Source organism: Podarcis muralis, chromosome Z (genome assembly GCF_964188315.1).
Source record: "Podarcis muralis chromosome Z, rPodMur119.hap1.1, whole genome shotgun sequence".
In the NCBI taxonomy this organism is placed as follows: Eukaryota; Metazoa; Chordata; class Lepidosauria; order Squamata; family Lacertidae; genus Podarcis; species Podarcis muralis.
Genome location: NC_135673.1, coordinates 38648830 through 38665471, shown reverse-complemented (window position 1 = coordinate 38665471; position 16642 = coordinate 38648830). Strand labels below are relative to the sequence as shown.

General features: G+C 37.6%; 1 protein-coding gene across 1 annotated transcript in view; it reads left to right on the top strand.

The window, feature by feature from the left end:
• STAG2 (STAG2 cohesin complex component) overlaps positions 1-16642 on the top strand; it is a 65420-nt gene that overhangs the window by 36007 nt on the left and 12771 nt on the right. The window contains exons 7-23 of the mRNA XM_028716074.2: positions 510-714; positions 1252-1403; positions 4014-4087; positions 4182-4305; positions 5268-5366; positions 5483-5562; positions 6863-6970; positions 8883-8994; positions 10028-10145; positions 11107-11210; positions 12219-12311; positions 12751-12840; positions 13167-13370; positions 13756-13826; positions 15328-15415; positions 15518-15598; positions 16070-16162. Coding sequence (XP_028571907.1) covers positions 510-714; positions 1252-1403; positions 4014-4087; positions 4182-4305; positions 5268-5366; positions 5483-5562; positions 6863-6970; positions 8883-8994; positions 10028-10145; positions 11107-11210; positions 12219-12311; positions 12751-12840; positions 13167-13370; positions 13756-13826; positions 15328-15415; positions 15518-15598; positions 16070-16162 — 1896 coding nt within the window. The remainder of the gene's footprint in view (positions 1-509; positions 715-1251; positions 1404-4013; positions 4088-4181; positions 4306-5267; positions 5367-5482; positions 5563-6862; positions 6971-8882; positions 8995-10027; positions 10146-11106; positions 11211-12218; positions 12312-12750; positions 12841-13166; positions 13371-13755; positions 13827-15327; positions 15416-15517; positions 15599-16069; positions 16163-16642) is intronic.

Below are 16642 nucleotides of genomic sequence, written 5' to 3'. Positions count from 1 at the left end.
TTATGCCTTAATAAGGGAGCTCCTCTCCAAAAGTGTGTATTTTCAAGAGGACAGTTGACTTCAACAGTAAACTGGATGTCTTACAGATTGCTTATCATTGGTTTCTTTTGAAATCCCTGCGTTGTTTTGAAAACTGCTTGTTGGCATCTCAGTTTATGTAGTTTTCTTAAAATAACTTCTTTCCCCAAGGCTATTCCAGAGTGATTATTATTATTCTTGCATGTTCAAATGCACCTGCTGCCTTGAGAGTTTTGGTTCTGCAAAAAATTGTTATGTTTTTGTGGTGAGCAGAAATCTTGGTTCCACTTTGGAAAGCAAAACAGAACTTAGAATATCTTATGTACTAAAGAAAACAATGATAATCCTTTTTGTGAGGAGCATTTCTTGGGTCTTGAAGAATGCTGACATTTACAGCATTTACTTCTGCTGTTTTAGTTCCTCAAGTCGTCTTATATTTTAACAAACAATAATATGAAATATCATTAACATATATTTGTTTCCTATTGTAGGATAGTGGAGATTATCCACTTACCATGGCTGGTCCTCAATGGAAGAAATTTAAGTCAAGCTTTTGTGAGTTTATTGGAGTATTGGTCCGGCAGTGTCAGTATAGTATCATATATGATGAATATATGATGGACACAGTCATTTCACTACTTACAGGACTATCAGACTCTCAAGTCAGGGCATTTCGACATACTAGCACACTGGCAGGTAAGTAGTCTTTATTAGGATGATTTTGTGTATTCTCTTTTTAAGTCTTAAAAGGCATCCTGAATAATGATTTCTCCCATATTTTATTGAATTTGCGATGACTGGTTCAGAAATCTGCAGTAAGCCAAAGAGAAAAACATAGTTTGATAAAATAGATATCTATTTGCCTTCCTTTAAAGTGGGAATAATCACAGTAAAATAAAATATATTTTGGGCTATATCCAAAAACTGAGATCATCTTCACTGGACTCCCTCCTGTATTACTGAATGTTAGCATGTGGATGCTTTGTTGTCTCTGCCTTCTGAAATAAAGCAGATGCAACTGGAAGTCCACTAAGAAGTAAGTCCCCTTGAGTTCAGTGGCACTTATTGCCAAGTAAGTGTGTATAAGATTGCAGCCTTGTTTACATTGAGCAGTCTAATTTAAATGTACTATAGTGGTTTTGTCTCTATGTCTCATTTGGCAGTCTTGATAATGTCTTTATTTATTTTTTAAAACACATGCACGTTAAGTGATTTTATCTTTCATATTTTTAGCTATGAAACTGATGACTGCATTAGTGAATGTGGCATTAAATCTGAGCATTAACATGGACAATACACAACGACAGTATGAAGCAGAACGAAATAAAATAATTGTAAAACGAGCTAATGATAGACTGGAGCTCTTGCTACAAAAAAGGAAAGAGGTTAGAGCCTTTGTCAATTATTTTAATTTCTAAAGATTTTGATGCAAAATGAGGTGTGCTGTCAGTTGATTGTGAAATTTATCTTGCCATTGCTTAGTTATTGGAACATAAGAATAGCCTGCTAGATCAGGCCAATGAGACATCTAGTCCAGCATCCTGCTCTCATAATGGCCAACCAGATGCCTGTGGAAAACCAGGGAGAAGAACATGAGTGCATGAGCACTCTCTTCTCCCACAGTTTCCAGCAACTGGTATTTGGAAGCATTGTTGCCTCCGACTTTGGAGGTAGAGCATAGAAATCATGGCTAGTAGCCATTGACACCCTCTTCTCCATGAATTTGTTTAATCTTTTAAAGTTTTAACACAGCCAACACAACGACCAAGTGTGCAAAAGATTCAAATAGAGTGGCATGCCCAAGGTCACCCAGTGACCACATGGGAGAGGTGGGCTCTCCATGCATTTGTCTAATCTTCTGTTAAAGCTATCCAAGTCGGTGAGTATCCAAGTGAGTTCCATTGTTTGCCTATGTACTGTATGAAGAACAAGGCAAGGACCCTAAATCACCCCAATCATATAGTAAACCAGTATGCCAAGTTAGGGTCTTCCATAACTGCTAAGCGTTTGAATAATATTATAAATAAATGGTAAATTCAGATCAAACCTGGTTGTATCGAATTCATTAAGAAGTGTAAGCAATTGCAGAAAAAGCCTTTGTTAGGCCTGAATGACCCTTTTTAGCAAGAACCCTTCAATAAGTGAATCTCAGTAGCATATTTAAAGAGTGGGTTGACCTAATGTTAGAAGTTTTTGTTAATAATCACTTGTCAAAGCTACTAAGATTGCAGTGTGCCACACGTCAAAGGTGTTCATGATCTCTTCCTGGCTTGCAAGAGTTCATAATGTCTCTACGTGAAAGATAATAACACATCAATACAAAATACATGGAACTTACTGTACACTTTTGGAGAAGCATCTGGTTACTAGATTAATACTACTAAATCATTTATTTTCAGAATACTGTAAATCTGAAAGCTTAAGTGACAAACACCTTTTATAAATACTTTGGATTTCATTTAAAAATCAGCCCAATAAAATATTGAAGAGTTTGGTTGCACAGATCACAACTATAACAAAATAAGCACAGAAATAGATGAAGATCTTAAAAGGTGACAGACTCTTTCCCTGTATAGGCAAAATATCAGCTATTTCTATGATTATTCTATCCATGGGTGTAGGCTTGTTTCAAGGAAAGCTAACCAAGACAGCCCTTTAAAAGACTATGTTGACTCCCACCAGCTGGATTTGTGCTGTGTGGAACACTATATACAATGGAGTTTCCTTTTTACCCCTTCTCCAAAAATTGAGTTTTTAGTCTAGTTTACTGTGGGTCCTCAAACTTTTCTGCTAGGTGGCACTGAGCATTAGTTTTTCTATGAAAGTCTTACCTCCAGAATTTAGCTACTGTGTCATGAGTCTTCACAGGATTTGGATCCTAGCTGACAATGATCTTACTGTGCCTAAGACACAATATAAATATAATAATAGCCTATCCGGCTGGGTTTCCCCAGCCACTCTGGGCGGCTTCCAACAAAATATTAAAATACAATAGTGCATCAAACATTAAAAGCTTCCCTAAACAGGGCTGCCTTCAGATGTCTTCTAGTATTGAAGTATTGAAATATTGAAGTACGATGGCTGTAGTTTTAGTTTCAAAGTTCCTGTAGCATGAATAGTGTAAATAGTCAACATGGATGTCATCTGGGTACAACAGATGGATGTAGAGGATATATTTCTTTTCCTATGCATTCTATCTTCTCCTTTTCCATGGATAACCTCACTTTGGCTAAAGAACTATTGGGCAGAGTCAAAGTGACTCTTCTCCCAACATGTGCACCATACCTGAGAACAAGTGGAGGCCAAGGAAGCATTTCTTTCCAAACTGGGGAGCTGGGCTCAGAGAGCCTCTTAACTGAACTTAGTGCCATTTAATCTCCCTACATTGCTCTTAAGAGAGCTTCTGCTTTCTTTTATGGGATGGTGTCCAACATTGAATCACTTCCTTCCACTCTCTGGTCTTAGATGTCTCTAGATGATTAGGTTCTCTGCAAAAGGTAAAAGAGAGTTGATTGAAAGCATGGTAGGACAACAGTTCGTCAATGCTCATAAATTGCTTTCTCTAAAAGAAACACTCCACCTCACCCCCTAATTGTGTGCACTCTTGTAAGCATATCTTCAAGCTTCATTGTTTCATTAGTATAATTTTAAACTTTTACGGATATTTTATTCATGTTGCTATCCTACTGTATGGCATGTGGGGAACATTTGACCCTCCAGCTTTTGTTGCAGCTACAACTCCCATCAGCCCCAGGAAGCCTGGCGAATGGCAGTTGTAATACAGCAACATCTAGAGGGCCAAAAGTTTCCCACACCAGTATGGCATGCAGTAATGTTCACACACTGAAAATGATTTGTTAATATGCAATTATTTAAACAAATTCACCTGTCCCGTAATCTTTTTTGAGAATTATTTCAGTTTTATAGACATGTATTGTGTCAGCATATCTCTTAAAACTACAGTTTCTTCATTTGGCACTTAATGTATTTTTCAGCTCCAAGAAAATCAGGATGAAATAGAGAATATGATGAATGCAATTTTTAAAGGTGTATTTGTTCATAGATACAGGTGAGTTCAGTTGCTCTGTGCTATAGAACGGGCTAAGCTTTGCTTGTGATTATTTTATTTATCATATTTTGCTTACTTTTCAATTCTCTTCCAGGGATGCAATAGCTGAAATAAGAGCAATCTGTATTGAAGAAATTGGGATTTGGATGAAAATGTATAGTGATGCCTTTCTCAATGACAGCTATTTAAAATATGTGGGATGGACAATGCATGACAAGGTAAGGTGCTGTGTACCATTTGTCCGTTTTCAAGGTTTTCAGAATTAATTATTGAGAATAAAGCAGCAAAACCAAACAAAGTTAGTTTCAGTACAGGTACAACATTTTAAATATATATTATCTGCTGGTTTTAAGCAAAATGGAGAAGTACAAAAGTTAAGTTATATGAATTACATTCCAAGAGGTCTTTGAGTCAAAAGCGTTTCACAAGTTGTTGGGTATTGCTTGGGACCAAAGTGCCTGCATACACATGTTCGTCAGGCTCTTTACAGTGTGCCTTGTCAGTAGTGGTGCCATAACCCTGGAATGCTTTTTAGGAAGGCTGTCTGGTGCCTACTTAAATGTTTTTAAATGTGTGGTAAGCCATAAACTATGGCTTATTGTGAATGAGCAATATGCTAGCACACACTGTCAAATCGCTCCTGCTGCACTTCTCTCCTAGTGTGAGCAGGAGCAATCAACCAGGAACCTTAGTTTCTATCAATGTCTGAACCAGCACATGGTTTTCTTTCTCTACAAACTACAATCTGTGAAACTAAGGCTCTTTCTTTCCCAATTTGTGGTTTGTTTGGGAAACACAAACTACAAGCTCTGGTTTGGATTATAGCTTGTTGCCCTCACTCGGGAACGAGAGCAGCTGGAGCAATTTGCCAGCACGCAGTAGCGTGCTGTTCATTCACAGTAAGCCATGTTTATGGATTACCATGTTAGAATGCAGCCAGTAGTTGTTTGGATCCCAGTCACAGTCATAGTGAGGAAGATTATATTGTTTTTGGGAATATTGCCTGTTTGATCAGGAGAGTGCTTGGTTATTAATATGACAGCAACAAACCAAGAACAGTAAAGACCTGCAGCATTTAACTTTGATTTAGAATAGATGTAGAGCTGTTCAATCAATGAATGCAGCGTGTCATGTTGAAAAATGATATTTAAAGCCTCCATGTGTTTGATTTTTTTCTTAGCAAGGGGAGGTAAGACTCAAATGTCTTACAGCTTTGCAAGGGCTTTATTATAATAAAGAACTGAATTCCAAATTGGAGCTCTTCACCAGTCGATTCAAGGTTCGTATTTTTACTCTTTCATTTAAGCTAGCATTTTCTCTTTCATTTAAGCTAGCATTCCAGACTTTCCATTTTTAACACTTGTCATTTTAAAACTTTGTTTTCCCCCCCATCAGGATAGAATTGTGTCTATGACTCTAGACAAAGAATATGATGTGGCAGTGCAAGCAATAAAACTACTTACTCTTGTTTTACAGTAAGTATTTCAGGCCAGTGTGTAATATAAACATGTGGAGTTAATTTGTACATTTTGTTTACGTGCACTTTGACAAAGCTTTGAACATAGAATATCTGTTTTGCAGTGTCACTTTTAGTATGTTGCTTATGGGGCTGAAAGATCTTTTTTTTGGGGGGAGGGTTCAGTTTTTTTCATGCTGGGATACTCTGAGCAGGTTTTTAAGTAGTTCTCAACAGCCATTTGTGCCAGAAAATGTCATGATTCCTTGATATATTTGAGAGCCCAAATTCTTTGGTGGGTTTTTTGTTCATGTCCACAGTGAGCAGCAGGACAGCATAAACTGACTTAGTGAGGTCACCTGTTCTGCTGTGGTAATTTTAAAAGTCCACTGATTTCATGGAAGTTATTTGTAGGTGGTGTAAGAATTCCAACAGCATCTTCTCCCAGTTTCCAAGCAGCTGCAGCTATCAACTACTTAGCAATCAACCGGATTCACCCTGTCTCCATTATATCATTTTATTGCCAATTACATTTCATTATACTTGAATAAAAATGTCTGAGAGAATTTGGCCCATTTCCCACAGTGCAAATAATATTACATATAAAACTGCTGTAGTACTTGACCAGCCCTCCATTCATAACCAATTCTGGTAGCTATGGGACATGTCAACTGTTGGCGGCAAAGATAACTTAGCTGTCAGCATTTACCTCAGATCACTTACCGTTTTTTTATACAGCTGTTCACAAATTTAATAAGCAGCTAATGAAACTCAGTAAAATGAAACTAGTTATGCAACCCCTGAGCGGTTAGTGTACATGGCTTTGGACTGCAATACCTCATGGGCCACCTCCCCCCATATGAATCAGTCGACCTTGCAGTCATCATCTGGGGCCTTCTTTGTGTGCCTTCTCTGTGAGAGGTCTGGAGGGTAGCAAAACCATAAAGGATTTTCTGGGTTGGCTCCCTGTTTGTGGAATGCTCTCCCCTGAGATGCTCACCTGACACCTTTGTTCCATAACTTTAGGCACCAAGCAAAAGCATTCCTCTTCTACCAGTCCTTTGGCTAATTAAACTATCTATGGCCTTTTAAACTGTGGGGTGCATGCACAGTGTTTTCATTTGTTACTGTGATATGTATTTTTGTGCTTTTATATTGTAAACCTAGCTCCGTTGGCTTTGTGGTTATTGTTTCTGTACTCTACATCGAAATATTAGTCACTTTGCTCCTTTTTTTTTATTTTAATGTTAACATCAACTTTGAATCTCTTCGTCCTTCCTTAAGATTTTGGGATATATATTTTTTATTTTCATTTCTAGGAGTAGTGAAGAAGTCCTGACTGCAGAAGACTGTGAAAATGTCTACCACCTGGTTTACTCTGCCCATCGTCCAGTAGCTGTAGCAGCAGGAGAATTTCTTTATAAAAAGTAAGGCAGGATAATGTTTTTGTATAAGTGCCACTTATGAAATGGTTAATGTTTTCTGTAATTAGCACACTATGGATATGTTTTAAACAAAGTCTCTCCTCATGAGGGAAGCAATAATCGAATGCAGTATAGTTGCTTCAGACTGTAGGAAGTTACACAAATATCACAACTAAGTTTTATTTCTCTAGTTCCACCTGAGCAGGAAATCTCAGTACTGTTCTATATACAGGCCTATGTCAGAGTCAGCTCCAACCAAATGGGGCTTGATAATGTTAAAGGGACTAAAGTTTGTTTCTGGCCCCCATTTGAAGTGCTCGTTTTGACCTTTAAAAGTCTCATACAGTTTAGGGAAAGTATGCCTGCTCACACTCTGTGGACATCATGTGCCTTTCACTGCATGCCACAGCTCTAGTAAATGGACAGCTTGAAAATCCTGGTGGTTTTTGTATTTATGGTTCAGTTCAGTTAATGACAAGGTTTTTTGGTGTGATACCTGACTTGACAAATAACAATTTATGGTTGATTAGCAAATTGGATGATCATAAACCAGGATTTGCAAACTAGTTTCCACTAACTATGGTTAGTGGAGTGCAGGAGGTATTATGCAGACTTAAGATGAGTATAGTTTTATGGAATTCAAAGCATAATACAATAAAATACAATGTGTAATAAACAAAAGAAGCAATTTGGGCATCATTTGGGGGAAAGGGTTGTTTCCATTTCTGATCTGGAGGCAGTGTTCTGCTTGGAAGTAAATTCCAGCAGTTCAGTGGGGTTTCCTCCCAAGTAAAACATGCATGGATTGGGGACCTTAATGACTAAAGCCATTTGTGTGTGTGTGTGGTAATACTGCTGCCCTGAGACGTTCCAAAGCAACTGCGTAGGCCAGTGGTGTGCAAACTTTTTTAAAAGAGGGCCGGAAATAAAGGGTTTTTTAAGGGTTGAAGTTGTTGAGCTTTTTTTAGGATTTTACCCCAGGAAGATAACTGCCACAGGAGCCAGATAAAATCCGACAGGCCGACAGGCCGGATTAGGTCCTGAAATGAACTTTGGACTTAGGCAGTACTGAGGTAGACAGAGCATTGAGTCAGACTTGGTATAAGGCTCCTTCCTGTGTTTCTGTTTCAGCGGGACTATGGCTCAGTGCCAAGAACATCTTTGCACCCACAGAAGGACCTTGGTTCAACTCCTTGCTTTGGTTAGAGCATGGTGATGATAATGCCAAGGTTGCATGTTCAGTCCCCATATGGGACAGCTGCACATTCCTGCATTGCAGGGTTGGACTAGATGATCCTCAGGGTTCCTTCTATCTCCACAATTCTATGTTTCTAAGTATGCAAGTATTTGCATTCCTGCTATCCTAACCCAACACACACATATTTAAACTAGGCCACTGAGTGTTCAGTCGCCAGAGGTGAATATGCAAGAAAGTGCCTCAGCGTTTGCCTGACAGAACAGAAAGTAGAAGTTGGAAAATGTGCCCCCTTTTTTGTTCTTCAAAATGTTGCAACCCTATTATAGGCAACCCTTCCATAGTGATAGAGGATGAGATCCCACATAGTGCCAGTGTACACTGTGGGAATTCCCCTTCCTCTTCTGCCCCCTACATCTCCCCCCCCCCCGCCCCATCTTATCTCAGAGGGTCCCTCAACCCACTGGAGCAGATTTTGGGGTGCATGGGTGACAGCAAGGAAAATGAGAAATAAAATGTATCACGTGTGCAAGTGGAAGTTCACTGCATCAGTAGGGTGCAACAATTGGATATTGTCTATAAAAGAGCAAACTTTTACCTGTTAATAATAGTTAACTGTTGCTCTTGAAAACATCATCTGTCTAGTAAATGCATATACAGCAATTTTTGATATAGCAATAAATGTCTGGTGCTTGTTTTTTTGTTCCCTTGCTTTGAAAGGCTTTTTAGTCGTAGAGACCCTGAAGAGGATGGAATTCTTAAAAGACGGGGGAGACAAGGTCCAAATGCTAACCTTGTCAAGACTTTAGTATTTTTCTTTTTGGAAAGTGAGGTATGTTTATGAGTAACTTGTTCATTTTATAGAACTATAGTTAAGATAAATGCTTGATTTTTATGGTGATTTCTTCCAGAAGAGCATACCAGGCATTCAAGACTTTCTGAATAGTAAGAAGTGTCTCACCCAAGTATAGCAATTTGCTTAAAAGAGCAGTAAAATAGTTTTGCCCCAGTTCATTTTATATACAGTGGTACCTTGGGTTACAAACGCTTCGGGTTACAAACTCTGCTAACCCAGAAGTAGTTGCTCCAGGTTGTGAACTTTGCCCCAGGATGAGAATGGAAATTGCAGTGTGGTGGCAGCAGCTGGAGGTACCACTGTATCTGTTGAACATTTTTTTAAACTAGGATGTCTTTACAAATCTGTTATTAAAGGGATTATTTATTTTACTGTAGGGGTAGTTTTTGATGATTAAACAGCTGCCTAGAGTGAGGCCGAGGCCTATATTTTTTTGGCTACACTAATTAGTGGAAAATGAGTTCATGAAAAGTTTTGGCTACTCTGTTAAGAGTATGAATATAAACAATATGGCCAGGAAGATTGAACTCATAGGCCACATTTCCTTTGCTCTTCTGTGCACCTCCAAATCTCTCCCTTTATGATTATTGCTGACACTGTTTAGCATTGACAGTTTTGATAATAGAAGCATGAGGGGAGAAGAAGAGTTGTCTGATTTGAGGTTCTTTGAGTGTTTTGCTGTGATTAGATCTTTCAAATAACCATGACTGTCACTGTCAATTAAAATGCAGCACACATTTCTGAATAAGTAAACCAGTTCAGGATGCTTAAATACACTTGTTTCAAGGGGTCATCATAGTAACTGCAAACAAGTAACAAAACATTTTCCTGGTTAATTGCCCATAATTCTGTTCAATATTAACACTTCCCTTTGAAATTATAAATAACAGGAATTAGTATTAGCTCTTTCACAGCTTCAACAACAGTAGGGCTTTTCCTAACCATTGGGGTATACATATTAACTAGTTTTCCTGAGACAAAATGTTAAATACAGTTGAATCTTTTTTAGTTACATGAGCATGCTGCTTACTTGGTGGACAGCATGTGGGATTGTGCCACTGACCTCTTGAAGGACTGGGAATGTATGAATAGTCTTCTGTTGGAGGAGCCACTCAATGGAGAAGAACGTAAGATTTCACTGTATTCTTCAGCATCAAACTTTTTCATAAGAAGACTTTATAGTCTGGTTGGGAAGGGGTTTTGAGCTTGGAGAGGTTTCCTTTCTCATGGAAGAGAAAGGGAAGCTCTTTTGTGTACAGAAATCTGGATTGCAACCATTGGTTAGCAAATAGTCCATATGTCTTGCAGTCCATAGGTCAGTTTGGTTCTATGCATATTTCCTTGGAATGTACTCTTGGATTGGGCATACTCTTTATGAAGCATAGTTTGTAGCCTTTATAAATCTGTTGAATTTTTGTTGTTGTCTTCAACTTGGGGATCAAATGAAATATGTATATGTTTAATAAACAAGTTCTCCAGAGAACTATAGAGTGGATCTTGCAGTGATGAGGAGCGAAATCCGCTTTCCCTTGGTCTCTCACCATGATTTTTTAGTATACAAAGTTAACCCCCTCCCCTATTTCATAGTCAAACCAGCAAATGTGTTTTAATAAACAAACAGATGTCTGGTTGCTCCTCAGTTTTTCTGTATAGGTATTGTGGTTGTAGGAATAATGCTGTCTTGCAGATTTATACTGAAACATCATCCCTGATAATTTTATTAAACATTTGAAATCATTTTAATGCTAAATCAGTAGAGTTAATTCTGCAGATCAGTACCCTTGCTCCTGCTTTGTTCTTATCATGTGAATCTCCCATTCACTTTATTCTGTAAAAATAATACTGCTGTCTTCTTAAAGAAAGCATTAAAATGCAAATACAGCCTTGAATGTAGTACAAAAACTGTAAAACATTACTATTACTTCCAAACCTGAATTCAAACTCAAATTGTACACATTTGTTGTTTTCTACTTAATCTTGATGCCCCAGTTGCAAGTTTAAGCTATTAACATAATTCCAGTGGAAAATAAGCAGGTATGTTCTTAGGAAAAATGAGTTGAAATATTTTGATCTTTTTTATAATTTCAGCTTTAACAGACAAACAGGAAAGTGCACTAATTGAAATAATGCTGTGTACAATTAGACAAGCAGCTGAATGTCATCCGCCTGTAGGAAGAGGCTCAGGAAAGCGGGTATGGTTTTGTTTTTGTAAACTTATAGTATGGCAGTAGTGCTGAATTCATTCTCATATTTGATTTTAATAATAAGGCTTTCTAGCAAATGAAAAACTGTGTTAGTAATTCTTCACCTATGTTGTGACAGATGGATGCAGTACAATGTCAGTAATGTTGCATTGTTAAAATACGTTTCAAAAGACCCTATAGTTGTGTCCCAAAAGCCTTTTAACTTTCATTGGATTATTACGTTAAATCAGAAGTAAGATGTGCTGATTGGAAGATGAACTCATGCCTAGTGTACATATTAGTGAAAGTATCTTAACTTTAACTAAATTATCTTTTGTCTCAAAGACCAGAGTAAAGCAATCCAAGTTCCAATACTGATATTTGGTCATAGAATTGTGGCACATTTTTGTAGCACTTATTAATTCTACGATGCAATAACTTTATGTAGTGTAAATTGTGTGGCTGTTGAAAACATGATTCTATACCCATTGCTTAACTTTGGTTGTACATTGGTTAGAGGATTCAGTTAATAAGCAACTAATAAATGTAAACAATAAATTTTAGTTTGCGCCTTTATATGAATCTGTTCATACATGTGGCATCTGTACCAAATTCCCCACACATAATTGTCACTGGGCATGCATGAGCACACGGATGGGTGGGGATTCTGGCGCAGCTGCTGCACATCTGAGCCACGCCTGTTCTTTATTTTATATATTAACTCCAGAAAGTAGTACAGAATAGCATGTCTTTGAATAACAATTGCTGGAGAACAACAGTGGGATAGAGCTATTGTTCTTGTGTCCTGCTTTTGGGTTTCCCAGGGGCATGTGGTTTGCCACTGTGGAAAACAGGATGCTGGACTATATTGGCCTTTGGTCTGGCGCAGCAGGCTCTTGGGTCTACTATGAGTTACATTTTTATAACTTAGTAAGTTACTGGTTGCACTAAACAACTGTTGAAACGGTTGATATGATCACTTATTTAGTTATAACTATCCTCGCACTTTCAATGTAGGTACTTACGGCAAAGGAGAAAAAAGCACAGTTGGATGACAGGACAAGGATCACAGAACTTTTTGCTGTGGCACTCCCTCAGCTGTTAGCAAAAGTGAGTGATTTATTTCTCTCTCTTTTTAAGACCACAATTACATAGGAAGCTGCCTATACAGTGTCAGACTATTGGTCAGTCAATCTCAGTATTGTTTACACTGACTGGCAGCGGCTCTCCAGGATTTCATACAGGAGTAACTTTCTCAGTCCTACCTAGAGAAGCCAGGGATTGAACTTGGGACCTTTTGCATAATGTGCTTTGCCCTTCTTGTGCAAACAGAAAGATTGCATTTGGAGAAGTTACTTGGTTAATGAAGTTAACAATGTTGATTAATAATGAATATTTTTGATTTCCTGGTGAAACTCATGTCTGGAATTGTAGAATGCATAATTTGGTAGAAAGCTGGCATTAAAATTTAACAAATACATGATTATGTGGGGCACTTTTGTTTTCTTTTAAAATATTTGAGCTTTGTTTTCTTTATCAATTTCTACAGTATTCTGTAGATGCAGAGAAAGTCACCAACTTGTTACAGTTGCCACAATATTTTGATTTGGAAATCTACACAACAGGGAGATTAGAAAAGGTAAGCAAATTTGCAAGTATAGAAGAATAAAGGGAAAAAAAACTGAACAAATCCTGCTATTAAACAGATAATTGTATATTGGGGGTTAGCAGCATTCCATAGTGGGGGCTATTGCAGGCTTGGCTATAGAGCAGATAGCTTCAAGAGAATGCAACTCTTGTAACAGGTCCAATACCTACCTCTTTTGAAGTAAGTAGTTTTAAAGAAATTCCTTTTGGGTTTGTTTGTTGGTTTGTTTTTGTTTGTTTGTTTGTTCTACTTGATCAAATAACCAGAAAAAATATGTTTGCTGTGCTTACTTGATAATTTTGATTTGTCTTTTGTAGCATTTGGATGCCTTATTGCGACAGATCCGGGATATTGTTGAAAAGCACACCGACACAGATGTTTTGGAAGCTTGCTCTAAAACGTACCATGCACTCTGTAATGAAGAGTTCACAATATTTAACAGAGTGGACATTGCAAGAAGTCAGCTAATGGATGAACTGGCTGACAAATTCAATAGACTTCTTGAAGATTTTCTGCAAGAGGCATGTATCTTGTTTTAGTTTTTGTGTGTGTGTGTGTGTGTGTGTGTGTGTGTGTGTGTGTGTATTTCTTGCTTTAGCATTCAAGCTAGCATGGCCAGATAGCAAAAAGCTTCTTACAAGGTACAAAACCCCAACAATTGTGTTTATTTACAAGGTTCTCTTGTTACATATTACAAGAGGCAATATAAGATATATTTGTTTCTCATCGCTCCTTGTAATAACAAAAAACCTCAACAATTGCAAGTACTTCATATATGGCCTGAAATAGAAAGCATTGATAGTTGTTGATTTTGTGAGTGCTTTTCATTTGAGCTACTCTTAAAATATTACTTTACCATTTATTGAAGATACTTACTTTTACTGCAACCGTATCATTTTTTAACAGGGCGAAGAGCCTGATGAAGATGACGCTTATCAGGTCCTATCAACATTAAAGCGAATCACTGCTTTTCATAAGTAAGTACAGGAACAGCTTGTCCGCTTCTTGCAACTCTCAACTCTTTGTTTTAATAAGAAATTTAAATTCTAATCACTGAGAAGTTTTAAAAGTGCTAAATTAAACTATTTATTTCAAAAAATAATTTTTAAAATAATTGACAGTAGTGCTGTGATCATTTCAGCAGCCATGTATTATGCAGGCATTTGACTACTTTCTGCTCAATATGCCCAACTTCTGTTCCTGCTGGTCTTTTCCCCTATCAACATTACTAAATTTCATGTTTGTGTAAAGAGGCATTCACTCTTTTAATACTAGAGAGAGAGAGAGAGAGAGAGAGAGAGTACCACCGGTTAGCCTTCATGTTAGCTCTTTGTTTAGAACTACTTACTTAGGGAAAGCTGTGTATGAATCTGTCTTGTCTTGTTTGAAGGTGGGCATTAAAAACCTCTATATGTGTCCACTACCTACGTGTCTTCTATGTACACTCCCAATATTAAGCTGAGGGAAGGTTCAGCATCTTTTTTGCTAGAGTTACAGTGTGTGGGTTTTTTAAAAAAATAATAATGAATGAGTTTACCCTTATTCTTATACCCACAGGAAATTCATAAGTAAGAGAATAAAGAAATATTGTCTTACTACATGAAATGAAAGAGACCGAATATATGGATGCTGCTTCAGACAGCAAAATTTTAAAATAATTAGGCAACAAATCTTACAACACTTAACATATTTTTATCTAAAGAGTAAAAGAATCCTTAACTATTCCCAAAAGTTTCATTACTTGCTTGAAGTCAATTGCTTCCTGAGTCTTCAGCTTATCTTATTGTTGACTATGTGGGACACATTCCTTTACAGGAGATGTTGATTAAATTTTGCTGGTAACCAGATTATTTCTGCAGTACGTTACATAAATAGTCTTAGGAGGTTAGGATGGTTGCTCAGTGCTTTCCAGGACAAATTTGAGATAAGAACTAGACCAAGATCTGGAAAGTTCATTTAGGAATATATTTTATATTGAATGATACCAACTGTGCTGATGCCACAATCTATTCTACAGTAAAAAGCTATTTACAGATTGGCACCCCTGTTTCCTTCCTCTTCCAATCCAGGGGAAGGGGCAAGGAGGGAAAATCAGGCACATTGCATCCTCCATGACTTGGTGCTGTGCAAAGCACACTGGAACTCTGTAGCAGGAGTGGGGATATTTATTCATATCAAGGGTTGTATTCCATTATGGGGAACCTTCTGGGGGCCACATGACTGTTGTGGGCAGAGTCAGAGGCAAAAGTTGGGGCTGCAATAGGTGTGGCCTAGAGAGGTATGAGGACCACCTCAGGTTTCCTCTTCTGTGGTGATAACATGTCTAGATCTGTTATAAGGAGAATAATTCAACTAATGCCTAAGGGTAGTTGCACTGTGCTCCTTGCACTGTATTGCAAGGAATACAGTAATCAGTGCATTGCAAAGTGGGAGAGAAGGTGTGATGAAATTGAACTGTTCATTTTCTTTCTATTTCAGTGCTCATGATCTGTCAAGATGGGATTTATTTGGTTGTAACTACAAGTTATTAAAAACAGGCATTGAGAATGGAGATATGCCTGAACAGGTTTGTATATTTAAAAAAGCAGTAATAGGAAAAATACATCTAAGAAAACAAAAATCACAGTCCTTTTTTAAATAACCACTTTATCTTGTGTTTTAAACACAGATTGTTATTCATGCTCTGCAGTGTACTCACTATGTAATCCTTTGGCAGCTAGCAAAAATTACTGACAGCAGTTCTACAAAGGTAAGCCTTGTTATGATGATGGTGGCAACTTATAGTTTCATAGAATGAAATGTGTAATAGCAGTGTGTCACCAGGTCAAGCTACTTGAAGTGCCTGTCAGTATGATGGGGGGCGGGGAGAGTAGGACAGCTGGTAACCCTTCTGACCTCTGAAGGGCAGGGTGGATTTATTGAGCTGAGGGAGGGAGGTCTCTCATTTAAATGACATAAATGGGACATCTCTTTTCAGCTGCTTATTTCTATCCGTAATGAGGAGAACAGAGGAATGCAATGTGTGATCCAGAAACCTGCTTGAAACTTGCACAGGATATAATTCCAAGGGTCAAATAAACTGCAATTATACTACATGTTTTTTGTTTCTTTTCTTAGATCATTTCTATTTTATGACAAGTTCTTAGTTAACATACATTTTTTGTTTAACAAGCAAGTATAATTTAAAGCATTGCATATTATTTTACATTCTGTTTCAAAGGAGGATCTTCTACGCTTAAAGAAACAGATGAGGGTATTTTGTCAAATCTGCCAGCACTACCTTACCAACGTAAATACAGCTGTTAAAGAACAGGTTAGTCACTGTTTTACTACTTGGCCCCTTTGTATGTAAGTGATTGAAGAAACACACACACATATATATATATATAATTTTAAGCAAATCTTGATTTTCCTCAATTGTGTAATAGTGCAAATTGTTAGGATGCTAACGTTTAGAATATTGGAAATGCAGTATCTTTAGATTGTTTCAGCATATGCCATATGAAAACACACTTTTGTTTGATATTTTAGTTGAATAATTTCTAGCCCTGGGGTTGCCATTGCAGTGCTCAATGGCAACCTGGTACCCCAGAACATTAGTTCCACCGCCCTGCCCAACAATCAATTAAGAAAATTGATTTTTTTATTTAAAAAAAGGGCTTTCCGCTATTTTCAACTCAGAATGTTTCTAGGTGCACTGGGCCTGGATGGTAGATGGACTGGAAATTACTCAGGTACTGCCTTTAGAAAGGTGAAATATACATGTGCTAAAATACATAGCTCTCTCACTAGA